This window comes from Patella vulgata, chromosome 2 (genome assembly GCF_932274485.2).
Source record: "Patella vulgata chromosome 2, xgPatVulg1.2, whole genome shotgun sequence".
In the NCBI taxonomy this organism is placed as follows: Eukaryota; Metazoa; Mollusca; class Gastropoda; family Patellidae; genus Patella; species Patella vulgata.
Genome location: NC_065880.2, coordinates 22,852,801 through 22,872,568, shown reverse-complemented (window position 1 = coordinate 22,872,568; position 19,768 = coordinate 22,852,801). Strand labels below are relative to the sequence as shown.

General features: G+C 35.2%; 1 protein-coding gene across 1 annotated transcript in view; it reads right to left on the bottom strand.

Annotated features, from left to right (window-relative positions):
- Positions 1-8,179: 8,179 nt before the first annotated feature.
- LOC126810212 (uncharacterized) overlaps positions 8,180-19,768 on the bottom strand; it is a 34,202-nt gene continuing 22,613 nt past the window's right edge. Inside the window, exons 12-24 of the mRNA XM_050535179.2 lie at positions 19,162-19,359; positions 18,502-18,602; positions 17,056-17,221; positions 16,483-16,661; positions 15,389-15,476; positions 14,525-14,717; positions 14,015-14,190; positions 13,580-13,735; positions 12,389-12,534; positions 11,294-11,436; positions 10,513-10,610; positions 9,924-10,071; positions 8,180-9,100 (exon numbers count right to left, since the gene is read on the bottom strand). Coding sequence (XP_050391136.1) covers positions 9,027-9,100; positions 9,924-10,071; positions 10,513-10,610; positions 11,294-11,436; positions 12,389-12,534; positions 13,580-13,735; positions 14,015-14,190; positions 14,525-14,717; positions 15,389-15,476; positions 16,483-16,661; positions 17,056-17,221; positions 18,502-18,602; positions 19,162-19,359 — 1,866 coding nt within the window. The 3' untranslated portion in view covers positions 8,180-9,026. The remainder of the gene's footprint in view (positions 9,101-9,923; positions 10,072-10,512; positions 10,611-11,293; positions 11,437-12,388; positions 12,535-13,579; positions 13,736-14,014; positions 14,191-14,524; positions 14,718-15,388; positions 15,477-16,482; positions 16,662-17,055; positions 17,222-18,501; positions 18,603-19,161; positions 19,360-19,768) is intronic.

Genomic DNA, 19,768 nt, shown 5'->3' with positions numbered 1-19,768 from the left:
TTGAGCTCCTTTAAGTTAGAAAAATCCACGTAACTTTTAGTGTCCTATGGGAGGTACCGTAATTAAAGGGACATTCGTCGTGTGAAAATTAATTAATATTTTGGCTTTATTTAGTTTCTATCTGAGTGAGTTGTGAATTATGAATGCAAAAACCCAGGTCTATAGCCCAATTTTCCTCCTTCCTCTGCTCTGTCCTCTGGCTGTCATTGATGACAGGTCATATGATATAAAGCGCACACGTAAGACCACTCGGTCACACCCCGATTGACAAGGTGATTTTATTACTTTCAAAATACGTCTGCATACCGTTGCAGCACGATACTATTTATCCCAATACATTATTTAGTATGGCGATAAATCCGCTATTACACGTTTTATGAACGCTTTCACCAATCAACTCATCAAACTGTCATCACGTGACACACCTACGCTCACCAACCCATCGTCTGCTTGTGAAGTAAAATCATATCTCATTCGGTCTCGTATTAACAAGCAAGATGGCTGCTATTAGTATAGAGGAGATGTTAACTAAAACTGTAAAGAACCAGAAAGGAGAAGATGTCGCTGTTTCATCTTTTACTGGTAGCGACAAGGTTGTTGGTAAGTATACGTTGTACTCATTGCATATATTGGCCTAGTAGAAAACTGACAAGCCATATTATTGTACTCGTGAATGTATGCAACCACAAACAACAATAGACATAGCATATATTTAACACTGTTGTGAGACGAGATAACGGAAGTTTGTATGACTGTAACGTGTACATGTTGTCATGTATGTACCCAACATATTGAAAATGACTCTGTCATTGATAATTCGTTATAAAGAGAAAACTGCTAAACAATCAGCATGACACTGCAATTACAAGCTATATGCTAGGTAAGTAGTAAGGGTTTTGCGCCCGCTTCCACCATGGATGATATCGCAGACAATATCGAAATGCTATAAAGTATACATGTATATACCTGTAAGCCACGTCAGTTGTTTATCAATATTGATTATATGTGTACCCATCAAACTTTAACGAACATATCGATCAGTCACATTGGTGTTAGGCTCATTAGGGTTTCACACTGCGTAGCTTGTGTGAAACACTATTGTTTTTGTTAAAATTATTCTTATTATTATTCTTCTTATTATTATTATTTTTTTTTTCCAATTTGCTTATATCTCAGCAACTTCTTGTCGGATCGATACAATGTCTTCAGTTTTACTGGGAAAGTGGGTGTGACTTAGAGATTAAAGCTATTCCCGGCATTCTGCGACATTGCGAAATGTCCGAAATCACCGAAAATGTCGTTTTTTGAAATATTGCCGTAATATTAACAAAAATCATTGGATTTTAGCATATGATGCATTTTGACATAGCCAGAAACAGGGGACATAGCTATGTTACTTTTGATTTTTGATTTTCGACAAATCTTGGAAGATATTAGGCGCCAAATTTTGAAAATTTAAATTTTTACAAAAAACTTTTTTATTTATTAATATTTTTATATGACATTTTAACCAAGGTTAAAGAGTCATCTGATTTGAACAAAAATGTCAACATTTTTTGTTTCCGTAATTTTCTTTGGCCGCCATTGGCTAATTCAGTTTTTCAGTCCTACATTAATTATTTATTGTTCGATTTGTATAAAACCTAGTTCATATGTTCCGTGGTTCAAAATGTCATTTTTTTTTGTTACCGGTAAAGTTTCCTGTCGGAACCGGAAGACGCGTAAATTTAGCAAAAACTACAATATTGACAGTTCGGTACCACTTTTTGAAAGCAAATATTATTTTTTACAAATCTGATATTATCCAAAAGATGCGCACTGTTAAGGTGCACAAAATCTCGGACTCAGTTTTTTTAATTTCGATTTCGTTTTCTGGCCATTTCGATTAAAAGGTAAAAAAAGGGGTAAAAATAAGCTATTTACAACCCATCCAGCGCCTTCATATATTAAAATATTTCTTTGATACGTTCATAAACTTGTAGAAATAACCCATACGAAGAGAATGTATGTGAAAAATAGTTTGTAATATGAGCAGTTGCCGAGAAATGGGCAATTTTGCATGAGTCACTTTTTACGCTAGTTTGCCTGTAAAAGAGTCAATCATTACTGGATTTTCATAAAAGTTACACCATTTGGTGCGTAATGTCAATTTTAACTAGGTCAAACCAATTCAACATTACCAATATCACCGGAAATTACGTAATTTGGGCAAAAACCGTATTTATAGCCTTCGAAACAAATAATTTATTCAAATGAGTTGTATTTGTTATTCGTTTAAAATTTTGATATTTGATTCCAATCAACTATTAGAATGAACCCATACGATCATATAGATATCACAAATTCCTTTCTAACTTGGTCAGTTGCGGAGAAATAGACGATTTTGAACAGGTCACTTTTCAAGGTTTTTGGACCATACAACTGTCAATTATTTTTCGATTTTCATAAAATTTTCACTGTTTAATACCTTTTACCAATTATGATTTCATACAAGTAATTTCAGATTTTCATTATCACCGGAAGTAACGTCAATTTTGCAAAAACTGTATTTGTAGCCTTCAAAACGGATATTTTTGTCAAATGAGTCTGATTTGTAATGTTTTTACAATTATGATTTTTGATTCCGCTCAACAAATATATTGAACACATATGATCATACAGATACCGCAAAATGGTTTCTAACTTGTACGGTTGTAGAGAAATAGACGATTTTCTACAAGTCACTTTTCAAGGTTTTGGGTCTTTGCCATTTCTGATTTTAAAAAACTAATTTATCTTTATCATTATCACTGCATACAATGTAATTTCGTCAGGATCACTAAATGTATAAAATGAATTGATTACCAAAAGATGTTGGTTCCTGTGGTAATTAGCTCATATCAGATTGTTACTTCCTGAATTATATTATTGTATGAAAAAACTTTCTTGTTTAACTTTCTTCTCTATCCATCTCTTGCAAATTGTGTTTGTTTTTCTTTCCTCCAATTTAAATGGCTGATATTTACCATATTTGTTGGAAAGATTTATAAAAACCTTCAGAACCATTTGTAGGCTATGGTCTGGTATCTTAAAGTTATTATCTGATGGTGTTGATACCCGTCAGTCATTATGTACATGTATGCCTTAGTTTAGTACGTTCTGATTTCATAAACCAATTTGACATTTTCATTATCACCGGAAGTAATGTAATTTGGACAGGACCACTGACATGTAGCAAATGAATTGATTGCTGGATTTGGTTGTTTCTGCGTCCATTTTATTTCATGTGTGCAATGCTTATGTGGAAACCTGTTTAACGGTTTCATTGGTACCGGAAGTGACATAAGTTCAAGGGTAACGTGGCACCGGTGAAACCCGTCATTACTGCTTCGCAGTTCTAGTTTAATATTATTATTGCCCACGCTAAAATCACCGTATTAAATTATGCAAACTTAAAACCCCGTTCGTTCGCCCCATCGAGGGTGATATTGCAGGCATCTTCGTATAACATTTTAACCTGTACTAATACAGCTTTCAAGTAAAATTTAGGACCATTATTCTCGCGTATCTTTATCTCTTAAATGATATCACAGTGATCTGTCGTTATATTCATTTTAAAGGAGCTAAGGAGATCGAACTAAAGTACTGAATTGAGTTGATTAATGGGACAAGATCTATTCCACTAAATCTTGTTTCGAAAGACTTAGGCCCGTTTTCCGGGTACACGTTTTCGAATATGATGGGATCGTTTATATGTAACCGGCGAAAACGCGTACATGGAAAACGGGATTAAGAGGAAGTCGGCATGTTATCTAATTTTGTTTTCATTTTTGGCGGACTGTACAATACAGTCGAACACACATTGGTTATATCTTTAAACTGGTTTTAAATATAGAAGTAAAACTTTCTACGAAAACAGATTGTTAGGCCACTTAATAAATTAACATTAAAATCCACTGAAATTGACCATTATATTGTTGACCCAAATTAAAGAAATCTTCATATTATACCATCCATGTGAGAGGTTTAAGTTTTCTTGGAGATTGTTTCAAGCTCTTATAAATAGTATAGTAATTATTATATGAATGGTTATATGAACAATAAGAGTTTATGATCTAATTATCATGATATATACTAAACTATATATATATCCTACAATCGTCCAATGTAGATGTTATCTGTTTCGTTTAGTAAAGTTAATAAAGCGGAAATAAAATATAGGTATAATTATACACGGATACTGACAACGTAGTATGATATTTAAACAAAATGAAACGTGTTTTAAATGAAAATTAAAGATGTATAATGTAAAATTTAGATAAAGAGCTGGCTATTCTTGCTATAATAGTTAAAAAACAGATAACGAAAAAATGATATACTGACAAATTTATTCAAATTACTGTATTCTGGGCGAAGGTATGACTGTTTGAAGACGTAGCGTAGATCGTTTATAATGGTAGCAACCATTTTATATTCAGATTTTTTTTAATCTCGCGGGTGTTCAAATCCATTTATATCTTGACCATCCGTTTTAATTATAGGCTTGTCATGCGAATACATAGCTAAATAATAAATAATGCATATAAGATTTGAAGCCAGAAAAAGACATGCAATAGGAAAATTTGGCTCTTTCATAATACATCTATAATTACCACCATTCAGTCGTGGTTGTGTCCATTAGGGTTTCACACATCTATACTGTGAAAAAACTATTATCTATTGTTTTTGTTTCGTATTTTTATTTTTTAATATTACTATTCTGAAAGATGAAATGAAATGAGTTGTTTTAACCTCTACACCGATTTGGCTAACGAAGACGGAAATACATATAAAGCTAAATAGCATAGACAACGAACATTCAATTTGTATGAAGCTGGAAGACGTTGGCTCGCTAACCTGGCGGTCATGTGTTCGATCCCTGCGCTGGCCGAGAAAGTTCATCGGATTTTCCGTAGTGGTTCCTCCATGTCCGTGGTGCGGGACAGAGGGCCTGGCAAGAGGCAAAGTATAGTCGTTCGGATGGGACAAAAAACCGAGGTCCCATGTACACGTTGGCATGTACGTAAGAGATCCCTTGGTAGTTTGAATTCGATATAACAGTAGGACGTTAAACTCTATTTCATATCATTTTGTATGAAGCTAATTAACGGCTATTTATAGTTGTTGTAGCAACCAAAGGAATGCTATTGTTATTGTATATAAATAAAATCTTTTATTGATGTTTCGTATTGATGTGCTTACCCAACCGATTAAGAATCAAGGTCAATACTACCATTGAGTACATAATGAAATCCCTGAGTAATCATTTATACCTTGTTTAGTCAACGATCCAATAATCACCAGTCTTCAACTTTTACATACACATAGCTGATAAAACTGAACTATTTAAAGGAAAACATATTTAAAGGTGTATCTTAATAGGAAGAAAAATGCCCACTATCCGACATGTTTTAACTGGCAATGGGAGAATATAACAGAGACATAGTGCCAATTGGAATGGTCTAATGTGTAGAATGTGTGACCGTTGGGTGGTCAGTCCTACAGCTATTCAACTGATGTATTAAGTTGTTGAAATAATAACGGATTTAGTGGTGTCCGTTTGACATTAAATAAAAATATGAAATTCAAGAACATATAACACTGTATTCAAACAGTAACACTTCATGTTCCATTGTTCCAGTCCATCTGTCCCCGTGTCAAGGACCGAAGGCTTGACAAGGACAAGAAACAGTGTCTAGTCGATCGGATTGTATATAAACCAGAGGTCCCGTGTATACTTTAGAATTTGATTGCTGCCCTGGCAATATTGTTGATATCACAGACAAATGGTTCCCGGGAAACTTGCCAGAAGAGTTAGTCCTGGGTGGGAATACGCAGGCGAGATAAGCAATCCGTCGACTCTATTTCCTTGGTTAAAAACACAATCGTGCCTTATAAGTCACATCATCTGATGGGACCTTCTTACGCCAATCCAAAGTCATAGTTCCCGGGAACAAAGAAGCTAACACAAATTTTTTAGTTATAAACCAACAGTTGGAGACAGTATTTTCGATGAAACGCCATTCATGTCGCTTTTCTTTTTTCTTTTCAGGTTTATATTTCTCTGCCCATTGGTGTCCTCCATGTCGACAGTTTACCCCCGTACTCGTTGAATTCTACAAGAAGCTGAAAACAGCTGGTAAACAGTTAGAAATTGTTTTCATTAGTTCTGACCGAGACGAGAAGTCATTCCAAGAATATTTTAATACGATGCCCTGGTTAGCTTTAGATTTCTCATTACGTACAGAAAAGGTAAGATTTTTAATGACTAAAAATCTAATACGCCCCTCTCATTTTGTATCATCTGCAATCTGTAGGGCGATTAGAGGGCTTTCACAACTAAAATATTAACTGATGTATGACTACGACTCTCCATAGGCTTCACCCCTAAACAGCGAATACAATGTATTAGTAGGGCGATCCGATCCGTGTACTTGTCTGTGAGTAGTCGAATACTGACATCTGGGCATAGATAAATTCTAACAATCCGGTTTTGACTAGACGCGCGGAGGAAGGGAAACGTAGGATTATTTGAATTACCAAGGTAAAATTATTTTTTTTGGCGCGATAATTATATCATTTAATATTCTCACTCCATTTCTGAAAATCTAAATGAAAATGTGCACTCGAAAAAATCAACAACTTAATAGATTGAAAAATATATAAAATATGTACCAACTTACAAGATGATTTTCATATGTGGCAGCTTCACAATGGAGTCACCTTCCTAAATACCCGAAACAGTGTTCAACTTTCAAATTATCACTGAGCTTTCTGTTCCGATGCTATGTTTAGTATTGTAAATGTTTCTAGAATTGTAGTGAACTGAACCCTTTTCATTTGGTCAGCGTGGAATGGCGCTACACAAATGTTCACATTATTATTATATGATGTGATATAGTCACAAACATGGACTATTTACTTTTTCAGGAAAGTGTAGGGCAAAAGTTTGGTGTGCGTGGAATTCCTACGTTTGTATTATTGACCGGTGAAGGGGAGATAATCAGTAAAGAAGGAAGAAAAATTGTTAGCGAAGATCCAGATGGAGAAAAGTTTCCATGGAAGTAGTAGATTTGAGAGAATATGAATGTGATTACAAATGCTGTACACAATATGTTTATAAAGTAGTGATATTTGTTATGCAACCTATAAAACCTATAGCTCATTTCTGTTGTTTGTCTTTGTAATATTAAAGGACAATATCCTTTCACAGTCTCACACAACAACTTTTGGTCTTCGAAGGAATTATTAGTGAGCAGAAATTCGCCCATGTATCTGTTATCACTGGTCACTTCAGTCAGTTATATAGAGGGATAACTCGTGTTGTTCCTTTTGCGTTCGTCACTTCCGATTGTTCAAGCATTGATTACGCATCTATCGTAGCAATGATCTCTGTGATAAAATAATTTGGAACGTGTTTAACCGGTTCTATCACATGTGTAATAATGACTGGCACCAATATTGTCCTTTAATTTATGCATAATGTATTTACTACGCAGATAATAAATTTCTTCATTTGAATTTTGGTTATAATTCAGAATTTTACTAAGTTTTAATATATATCTGATGCTTTCATCAATTCCTAACTACCATTCCAAGAAGTTACAAGAACTTAAATATCTGCTTCTTTAACTCGGGGGTGGGATGGCCTTATGTGCTAACGCGTGCGCGGCAGATCATATAAGGTATGTCATTGAGGCGGGTGGCGTGGTTTTGATTCTCAGCTTGTGCGTGCCAAGGAGTAGGGTCGCCTGTCAAACCTAAAGACCCTATGCATAAGAGATTTATTGAAAAAGACATTGTACCATATGTTGGTCTAAAACGACATAATTTGTATCGCCGACTTTACACCAGTATTTCTAAAAACTAAGTTAACGCCATATGGGCCATTGGGGCCATTAGAAGAAGAACCCTATTTATATTCAGCGTTTTCCGACCTTCTGTTCTGGTGTTACCCCCACCCGACTCACTTCCGATCAAAAGCACGAGATGATGAATCCCATTCTAATCCGACCAAAGAATCTGTTATAACTTGCCGTGTTTTACCTTGCCTGACAGGCTGTTTGTTTTGTTACAGATTTCCATTTCTTATGCATCAATGTAACGCATGACAATTAATTAACAGAGCTATATTATATATAATGAATTTATTGATATACGAACTATACAATGATAGGTGGAGTAACAATACATATTTACAATATACTCATTCATGGACAAATTAGATCAATTAAGAAAATAATGGGAATGCTTTTGTGGTTACATCACGGCAACATCAATGGAATAATTATAACTGCCATTTCAATATATTAATATAATATAATAATATTGTTTTCTACATAAGGCACACATTTCAACACAGAACAAGAAAAATGAACAGATATAATTGTAATGTTAAAAGTTCTCAAATATATAAAACAGTTATTACAATTTTTTTATATCACACGGAGTATTAATATAATTTATTAAGTATCAAAAATTCGGTAAATAGCACTTTAAACGGATAAAATGTATCTTTTATACAATTTTTCAGCTTAGGAAATTAGAGACGTTGGTTTTGATTTTGATAATGCACAATATTAAGAAAGGTAAAGTCTGTATAATTAATTAAGCCAATTGTGATTATTGGAGACAGGAAGACGCCGGCTCGTCGCATTGGGGACGAATTTCTATTTTATAAAAATTCTACCAGTTATCTTAGTTTTTAGGCTAATGACATTTGTTCGTTACTTAATGTATCCGCAGACAATTTGAAATCTGATGGACCAAAATGCTTTAATCGACATCGTTTCAAAACTGCATCATGTACACAAAGTAAATGTCAATAAACTTTGTCAGTAAGTTACAAACTATGTACATACAAAACGAAATCAGGCTCCTTTTTTATCTGTGATTCATTAAAAGCCGCTATTAATATGAAATGAAAGCATAATAATATAATCCAGACAACAAAAACAAAACGGATTAAAAAGATTATCGAAGTATCACTTGACTGTCAGCGTCCATGGTTACAGTAAGGATGAAGTGATGAATGCCATCATTAATAGAGTTAGACAACCAACGGGACTGACACTATCAACACCTAAAAAAGAAATGAAAGTTGTAGCATCATTCTGTTGCAGACTAGCATTGTTTGGACCAATAAATTCATCCAATTAAGCTGTGCAGTCAGTGATAGTAATATGTAACAGACACTGCTACATTTCAAATGATGCAAACAATGTTAAAAAATTTCGTTTCATGTGAAATTTCAATTGGATTTTAATTGATTTTAATTTAAATTATATACCAGCATTGGATTAATTACCAATTAATTTTGTTAAAAACAAAGAATGAAAAAAAAAACAAATACATGAATGTTGACATGCGCATTGCCTGTTTTGCCGAGTGAATTCGGCTTTAAACTTTAAGCCAACAGTCTATGACAGTTACAGTTACGCTCCTGTGTTACTTGCGATTAGAGCTTCGCTCTATATTATTGCAGACATATCTCAGACAACATATTTGGCTTTATTGGAGCATTCTCAAAGGACAGGGCACTCGCGATAACTAGGGAGATTATTATGGGGATTCTAAGCCTACCACAACTCGGTATTTGCTCCATTAACGACCAGATAACATAATTTACGTTCCCATGCGGGAACAGAGCTTGAACAAATCCTAATGGTCTTAGACCGGATACATTCTAGTGTGTCATTCCTGACACTGTCAAGCCATTGCGACATACCACTAATAGATCACATTGTCTTATAAATAGTCGACGTTTTGGTTCCACGAAAGTTCTTCGTTCCGAACGCCTATAACATGATATTTGATCTGACAAAGAATGATACAAATTCCATATCTGATACACGCAGCAATTTTACGACATAATAGTTTGTTAGCAAAATACAAGGTTAACCTACCTCCTGCTGGACCATTTCCTTTAAAGGAGATAGATGCTTTAGCTCGTAGTGATGATTGTTGAGCTGCTGTAAGAGAATCATACTGTGCCTGGGTAACAGAGTTGGCTTGGTTACTGCTGAACTGGTTGAACTGATCCACCTTTAATGCCTGCAGAAATGATAACAAGAAAATGGTGTATTGAATAACGACGAATATATAATAAAAAGTAAATAACACATTAGAAACACCACAGATGTGTTAATAAAAGTCGAAAATTATCATATTGCTCACAGCTTGATCCACGCTTATATGAATATCTGTTTAGATTGATTATTTAACATTCAGTTACCAAAATACCAACGCTAGATAATCTCTTGGCGTGGGTTAAGTTCAGTCTTATTTAGAGCAGCTCCATCCATTTGGTTCATGGCAATTAAAGATGGCGACCGCCTTGTTACATAGGAAGTAACATATATCGATGAAATTTTCAATTCTTCATAACTTAATAAATAATCAGCGGAATTGAGCCATTTTTGGACTGATATTCCCATTAGATTTAACTTTTACAATATTACAAGGGATACTATAACGCTAATTGAACATACTTACCCCAAGTGTTTGTGATGGTAAACGAGGAATAATTTCAGGCCGTATCATATTAATCTGACTTGGGGTCATCATAGAGACATGTGTTGATTCTAAACCACCTGTAATATTGATAAACAATAAATAGAATATACAGTACAATACAATTCTTGACTCCTCAATTGAAAAGTGGTATCAAATGTTCAATTAAGAGTAATCAACATACTTTTCGCCTATAACAGATATACTGGATAAAGTTTATAATTGTATCTCCAGGGAGTATGGTTTAAGCACTAAACAAAATCGTTTATCATCAATGAATGGTAAATTTGGTGTTTATTATAGTTAGGGGAGATGTCGACACTGGTTATTTCTATTTTACGTTTCCGATAAATGGGCTTAAGCTGTTGGAAGAAACCGAGGAACCGGGGGAAGAACCATGACGTTTAACAAGCGATACTAGCCTTGTGACGTACAAGTGCGGATTGTAACCTCGACCTCCTAAATCAGTGAAAAACCTTGTCCCATGAATTGCGCGCTTTAGACCCCACACCCCAATCCCTGTCCATTTCCTGCACACTCTTTATCAGTTAATGAACAGTGTGTTTAACAGGTACGCTAATTGCGCCCCCCCCCCCTCAAAAAAAAGAATAAATAAATAAATAAAATCGGATAAAAGGTCACTCTACAAGAAAAAATACATTGAAATGGTATTCCCTTAATTTATATTCCCATTTACCCATTAATCTACACTTTCTTATCTAAGAACAATACAGGATACGAGACTTGATAATGAAGAACTTACCAACTATTCTACCTAGGTCTGCAACAACTGGTGGAGACCATGTCTTAACATCGGAACCATACGCAGCAACAGCTTTTTTGCCATATTCTTTTAGTTGATCGTGGTTGCAAGATTTGGCATTACCAATAGTGCGCACGGCTTGTCTGAAATAATAGATAACCATATATTATTATACCCCAAGTCATTTTATAAATAATGCTAGGGGTACCACAGCACCTTTTCTTTTTTTTTTTTAAACAGGCTTAGCCTATGTAAAACCCCTCTCGCTAAATAATTTGTATATATTAATGCAAAATGGGTGTATATACATAGTTATAATGGCAAACACATACATAGTATATAAGTATAATAAAATATAATGGGTGAAAATATACAGTATATATAGTAGTTAATAATTATACATATACAACCACAGTAAGATTTTTTTTTTAATAATAGACAACATTAGAGAGACTAGCCAAAATTATACATAAAATAGACGATAAAATATTATTTGTTTGATATATCTATAAACTTATGGACCTGTTAACGTCAAGACAGTTTATATTTTTAAAATCGTGTTGTAATTTGTCTATGGTTTCTGTTCGTGCATTTGAATGTAAGGACCATCGCAGAAGGTAATGGTCGGGATCTTCAAATATAGGAATTTGTGACCCTGCAGGCCAGAGCATCGAAGTAATTTACAATAAATTATTTGAGGTTTCCGCTGACCGTTATAATAAAACGAAGGAACTTTGATATCAGATTTGGATAGACGGTCGGAGAAAATTTTCAGAGTTCTAGAATTCCATGCAGGGTTACTGAGTTTATTCCACCATGTTGTAAGAACAGTTGACAAGGTATGACAATAGTTAGATTATGTGTGTGTCCATATTAGATGCAAACAAAAGCTGAGGTCATGACAAGATCGGGTTACTACTGTATGTTGGTGAATTGTTGTAGTATAGGATGTCAATCATAAAAAAATATGTGCAGATTTAAACCTATTCTTTGTAGTACTTATTGTTTGTTTTGTCTATGTTGTATGTAAGTAGTAATTAGCATTAATACTGTTAATATCTGAATATCCAGTAGAATTATTCGTATAATACTTACTTAAAGGCATCAACATTTAATTTTTGGATATGTGGTAGTTCTGCTCCACACACAAATTCAGAAAGAGACGATAACTCGACCCCACTTATCATTGCAGCATTTCCACCCTTTGTCTCACCTAACCATTTGGCAAAACCAGCTTTCAACTATAAAAAAGTAAATGAACTGGAATGAAATGGGTTTTAACGTTCTACTGTTCTGCTCCGACTGGGTTAATGAAGATGTTCATATGCCATACAGTGTGCTGTTAGGTAAATGTTGCCCGGACAGCGGCGCAACGGCCTACTCATATATCGAATTTCAACTGCTAACTGCCAATCTTTAACGTGCACACAAATGCGTATACGGGTCCTCGATTGTTTGTCCCACCCGAACGACTAGACAGCTGTCCTTGTCAGGCCCTCCGTCCTACACCACTGACAAGGGGAAACCACGCCTGAAAATCCCGAAGACCTTTCTCGGTCAACGCGATCCACCCAACGACCTCCAGGCTAGCGAGTTGGCAACTTACTCACTTTGCCACCGTGGCTCCCTATAAATAAGAAAGAAATGATAGCGACTCTACGCACTATTCTGCAGATCTTTAACGTATTGTTTGTAAGGTATATAGTGATAGGAAACATTGAAATAAACCAAACACAACTTTATGGATAACAATAACTAGCAACTTGTCATATCGTTTCTTTACTGCACGCCATCACTATCAATGGGAAACCAAACGGGAAAACTTTCTCAATCTACACCAGAACTGAACCCGGGCACTGCTGGTTAGTACCTCAGCGACACACTGCACAAAACATATTATTGATAAAGCAGATTGTATTTTTAGACACTAAATCGCTGAGTTTTATTCCACGCTCCCCTGATATTGAAGCGGTCAATTGATATCAACAATCGTTTATTTCATGAATTACTGTGAACCAAAGAATCATTGGTACCTTCCATTTTTCCGTAAACAATATTTGTTGGTTGTGTGAGTCACGAATAAATGAGAAGAGTTATCAGGTATTCTAAGGTTATATATGATGCTTTATACACTAAAACTGTTACTATTTATAAAAATGAAGCAATAGTTAAAACTCCGATGCCAGAATCCGTAGTCATAGTCCCAGTTGTTAAAATGCAGCAGCATGGCAGACAAAGAGGACGTGGTACAAACTGTTAAGAGAGAATTCTATCATCTATACATACCTGACTAATGGACATTAAGCCATGTTTTCCTGTACTGTGCATAGCATCGACAGAGGTAAGAGCAAGTTGTGAGATTTCTGTACTTGATAAACCAGCTATAATACTACCAATACGTTTAATAGTATCAACACTCCATGAAGGGTGATCATATAATGACTGTGAAAATAAGCAAATAGCATTAATTGTTCATTCATATATTGAATTGTTGTAATAACATTTTTAAAATAATAACAACATCTCTCCCTTATCATCTTTAAAGGAGCAAAACCGTTTAAGTCCTAATAATGTGTTTCTGCTGGGACAAACAAACTTCATCCCATTAAGTTGTAGTTTCTGCTCATAAGGCGGGGGTCGTTTTCATTATCAATATTAGCTAAACTCTAGAAGGATTGACTTTTGGTACCCTTTAACCACACAAAACATCAATGACCTTACCGATGTCGCCTTTTTGATAAGAACACTTAAATGATTTGGTGACCAGTCACTGAGTTGACCAAGTGTTTCTAAGCAGTTGGAGAATTCAACCTCGGCCATGGCAGAGAATTCATCTACTGCTATTTTGGTTGCTTGTTTACCCATAATTTTAACCTCATCACACTTCAGGCCCATGACTGAAACAAAACCCAGAATAATCATTGTATATTGTTTCACACAAACTAAACACAGTGATATAACATATCAATATATGACATGGGCTACACGGAATTTCAAAAACAAAATCAAAGATACAGGCTTCAATGTCGTACTGTTCCGCGCTCACCGGACTAAAGTAGACTGACATACGCCATGCAGTACATGGGTATCTGTATTTGTCTCATTCAAACGACTAAAAGTGTTCTCCTCCCCACCCCCAATTTACCGCTGACAAGGGAAACCCAGACCGAGTTGGGTATATTGTGCACTTAATACCCCCTACCAATCTTAGTCCAAGTCTTAAAAACTCACCGGCTCTTCTGCGTCTGCCATTTGCAACCGTAACTGTTAAACTTTCTCTAATAATTTCAACAACTTTCTCTTGTCTTTCTGTAGTATCATCTGTCTCTTCCCGTCCAAAACCATTCTTTACTCTTTCCTCTCTCTCATCATCTACGCTATCCATTTTCTTGATAATGGTGGACGCGGCAGCTGACAGCTGGGCCTGGAATACACAATTTAAAATATGTTAACAAATGCCTGTATATTTTAGAATATGTAATGCTGCTAAAAATGGTGGTTATTCCCCAAGATAAATAAAATAAAACCAAGTACGAACAATCCAAACCATTAGACAAAATTCGAAGTCTTAAAAAAACGGTATAGGCAAAATAGTGTAATAAGGCATTAAACAAGTTATATGTTAAAACATGGACTTATTTAATAATAAACGACATATAATTATTGAAGTATAAAGGATCAACATATATTTATATAATAATAAAGGACAATTATTAATTATTTAATGATAAAGAACAGATAATCATTTAACGATAAAGGGGAGATAATTATTTAACGATAAGAGACATATAGTTATTTAAGGATAAATAACAAATAATTATTTAATGATAAGAGACAGATAATTATTTAATGATAAGGGACGGATAATTATTCAATGATAAAGGATAGCAACTTATTTCATGATAAAGGACAGAAACTTATTTAATGATAACGTATAGTTAATTATCTAATGGTAAAGGACAGTTAATTATTTTATGATAAAGGATAAGATAAGTAATGATAATAATTGAAACACAATAATTATTCATTTAAAAATGACATAAATACATGTACATTAATTTTATTTTTACATGTAAAGACGAGACCGTCACTCACTTTGCAAATAGCCTTTAGTTTATCTTCTGGTAGGTATTGCAAGTTGGAACCAAGTTGTGATAATCTATCACTCTTACAGTTGTACTCCCTATAAATAGACATAATTATACAACAAATATGAATGAACGAATGAATGAAATTGAGTTAAACATCCAACTGTTCTGCACCAACCGGACTGATGAAGATGGGTATACGCCATACAGTGTGCTAATGCGGGATATTTGGTCCAGGCAGCAATTGAATTAAAACTATCCTAGGCTCTTTTACGTGCACACCAACGTGTACACGGGACCTCGGTTTCCATAACCATCCGAACGACTAGATGCCTATGTCCTGTAGCACTAACAAAAGGAAACCACAAATATATGAAATGCTGTAGATATTAACGAAAGACAACACTGTCTATATAAATTGCGTAATGTTATTCTGAAGAGAAATAAAGCGACATAACCATACTATTAATCAACGAAATTATCAGAGGTTATAAAAATAGACTTAAATTCAAGACTAACAGAACAAAGTTTTTATGGCAAACAATCACTGGTTTTATTCGAAAAGCACGACGTTTCGACAAGTATCCTCTTATCGTTATCAAAAACAATTTTCTCAATAGCTAAATGCCACTTTGAATTATGTTACTAATATTAGAGATTTATTTGAGGATTAACAAAATCATTTTTACAACGAGATGTGAAAGATAAGTACGGGTTGATTGGCATCGTACCACTCGCATATTTAGCCTTTTAAAAAAGATACAATTATATTTATTATACGGGGAGTTGGGTGGATGGCCGAATGGTTAGCTCGCGCGCGCTCTAGAGTATCATACGGTCTGTCATTGAGTCATCTGGCGGGGTTTCGATTCCCTGGTTGTACGTGACAAGGAGTAGGGTCGGCTGTCCAACCTCGTGGGTTTCCTCCGGGTCCTCCGGTTTCCTACCACTGCTAAAGACCCCTACGCGCAAGCGAATTATTGAAATAAAAAAATTAAACCATATGTTAGTCCCGAAATGACCTAGTTTGTGTCGAGTAGACGTTAAACCCCATTTCCCTCTCTCTCATTTATTATACGAAGAATTCTACTTTATACTCACGGATCAAAATCCTCTACTTTCTCAACGAGTGCTTCTCCTTGTTCTTTGGATAATGGAAGTTTACTGAAAGCATCCAAGTTGCCTAGAAAAGCGTCTTTAGACAAACCACGAATATCATCTGCAGACAAACCCAATAGGGCACCAATCATACTTCGTACATCTTCTTTTGTTAAGGTATCCTTAATAAGGTAATATTTCAAATTATAATTATCGACTGTCATGTCAACATACCGTTGTGAATTTTGTCCTGTTCATGTTTATTACACACATAGCGTGTCTTATTGATTGTGACTACACCCCCCCCCCCCCAGGATGTACTTCATTTTATCAAGTTACTAATAATGTCTCTTAATGACTGTGACTACCCCCCAGGATATACTTCATTTTATCAAGTTACTAATAGTAATTTGATGAATTTTCGTCGTTTTCCGGCCAAGTTCGGGATAATGCCTTAATTATCAAGACTGGTTATTCAATCCAGAAAATGCATTAAAGTTAATTAGCTAATAAAATTGACAGGAATTCCAAATTCCAAAACGAATGTCCACTTTTCTGTTACCGAAATATACTTACATCTTCTCCTTGTTTTTTAGCAGCCTTCAGCAATTGTTTGGATTTTTTGGCCAAATACATCATTTTCATAAGACTGAGTTTCGAACTAGAAACTTTACTTAACAGGTTAACAAAAGCTTTACCACCAGTTGGTGTGAATCGAATTTTATCACTATCATCATCGTCCCTGTTGATTAGAAAATTTGCAATTAAATCTTTTGATTGAATGTTATTTAAGAGGAATTATCGCAGCCACAAAGAATAAATGCAATAGATTCTTTTAAAGTACTGAAAAAAAACGAGCATGGACGTGCTTTGAGTAAGGTATTTTGCATTAACGTTCTTTAATTTGAAAGTTAAACGTCTTTATTGTGAATGACAAATAACGCCATTGTGAATTGTCATTTTCAAATGGCGACGACCTATAAAACTGCCTTTATAAGCCACTGGTTGCCATTTGTAATTTGAACCCAGAAATGGTCCCAAAGCGCTTTTCAGTCTTTTTGTTGTTCTTGTCGTGGGGGGGGGGGGCGCTTGACTTTTTGATATGACGCCACAATTTCAAGATGGTTGCTATGACGTCATGCCCAGTCCCTGCTTCATCTATCATCCAGAAAAATATTCGTAGAATATTTGTCTGATTGCTTTGTCAATATTTGAGAATAACAGGTCATTGACTAGATTAACCAGCCTTTTACATTATCATAAAAAAGTCTAAGAGAGGTAAATAGTCTTAAAACAAGATGGCGCCCGTGAAATTAATTTAAGAATGCCATTTCAGAAAATCCATTTGATTGCATTGCCAGTTCAATATCCAACACACTTTGTATATATTAATGTAAGAATTTTGAGATTTATTGCGGGAAGGGGCGCAACTCTTACTTTACTTGGCCAAAGATACTGGATAATCAGGACACAGCTCACCAAATATTTCTACGCCGTCACCCACTAAACAAGGGCCAAGGTTATTTTTAATCTTTCTATCCCTTTCCCTTCCCCCATTATGCATGACGATTTTTGTTGCATGTTTACTTGTCTCTACTTCCAGCTGCCGTATCTCAAATTTTTCATGGTGAACCTCATACATGCTTTTGGGCAAGAGTTTGCCACATGTTGCTCCGTCTGTGGCAGAAAGCGTTCTACCCAACAGAAATTTGGGGAAAAGTTAGAGCCGGTGTAAGAGACGAGAATTAACATTAAAGTCAATGGGGAAATCTTTAGTGATCTGTGGCCATCAACCACATAAAAAACAAAACAAACTTCCGGTTACGCGTGGGTAATGGAACTTTTTGTCAAATAATTACAATGCTCCCAGACCCTCCGTATGTTTAAGACTAGGAGATTCTGTTTGACCGAGACTATGGTTCATATAGTACGCACTTACTTGCTTGAACAATACCCAATTTTTCACGGTTTTATCTGCACTAAAATATATTTAAATTGATAGTTTAACATTTGAAAGCTTACATGTATGGTATAAAGCGTCCGGCTCTTAAAGCATCAGTATCATCCATATCAATCGATCCATCACCTAATACCTTCTCTATCATATCAGCCATACTTTCACTCTACAATAATTAGACATTAATATTTAAATGAAGGGTCTTTTTCGCCTAATTAAGTTCTTAGATATTAACAAGATGTTTAAATAAGTGGAACCACGATGGTTAGGTGAATATCTCGATTTCTGGGAGGTGCTGGGTTATAGTTATATCTCGGTCGTGAAAGTTTCTCGGGGTTTTCAGACTGGTTTCCTATTTTCAGTGGTACAGGAAAAGCGAAGTCTCTAATCGTTCGGAAGAGACGACCATTAATAACACGTCAAAGATAATTTGACAGTTGGAAATCGATAAAAATAGTAGGCCATAGCGCCACTGTCAGGACAAAATGTCATTCATAGCTAATTGCATGGCATATGCTCGTCTTCAAAAGTCCAACTACTGCAGGAACGTAAGATGTTAATTAATTCAAATATGAGAGATACCACAAGAGATACAGTGTTTGAGCTATAGATATAAGAATTTTAATTGAAATATAAAAAAGTGAGTGAACTATTTAGTTTTTGTCTCTCTGCAATTGCTTGTACTATACTTCCTACACTGTATTCAATAACACAATTAGGTATACCTGTCCATCAGTGAGGTCATCATCATGTTCACCAAGAATAGAAGCAGTAGCCATGACGTCATCTCTATCATCTTTAATATTTTCAATATCATCTTCTGACAGACCGACAACTAGACTACCTAAAGTCGCAATCTCAGTGGCACCAATTTTCATGCCAGCGGTGTTTTGTGCCATCATTTTACGTACAAGTTGATTGGCCTAAGAAAAGATTTAGAATTGTAAATTAAATATTGCCAGTATTAAGGAATTAGTTTATCCAAAAGTAAAGTTGAAGGAGATGCACATCTGGACTTAATAATTGTATTTCACTACACCCATGATATAAAGAGAACAATGCTAATTTCCTTACATCCAGTGAACGTTCGTGTCATTATTAAGTTGGTAGTTGGGGAGATTATGGTGTGGTATTATTACCAGTAGGGTAGCTAGAGGGTGGGGGGTCGGGGGTCTATCCTGGATGCCCCTTTTGGTCTAAAGTAACTATATGGGTAATAGAAAGATACAAGTTACCTCCCTTGCATGGACTTTTTATATGGGTAATATCCAGTATTTTGATTTAATTTACTGATATGTGTATACACATCTGCTTTAATTTAGGGTTTGGTTT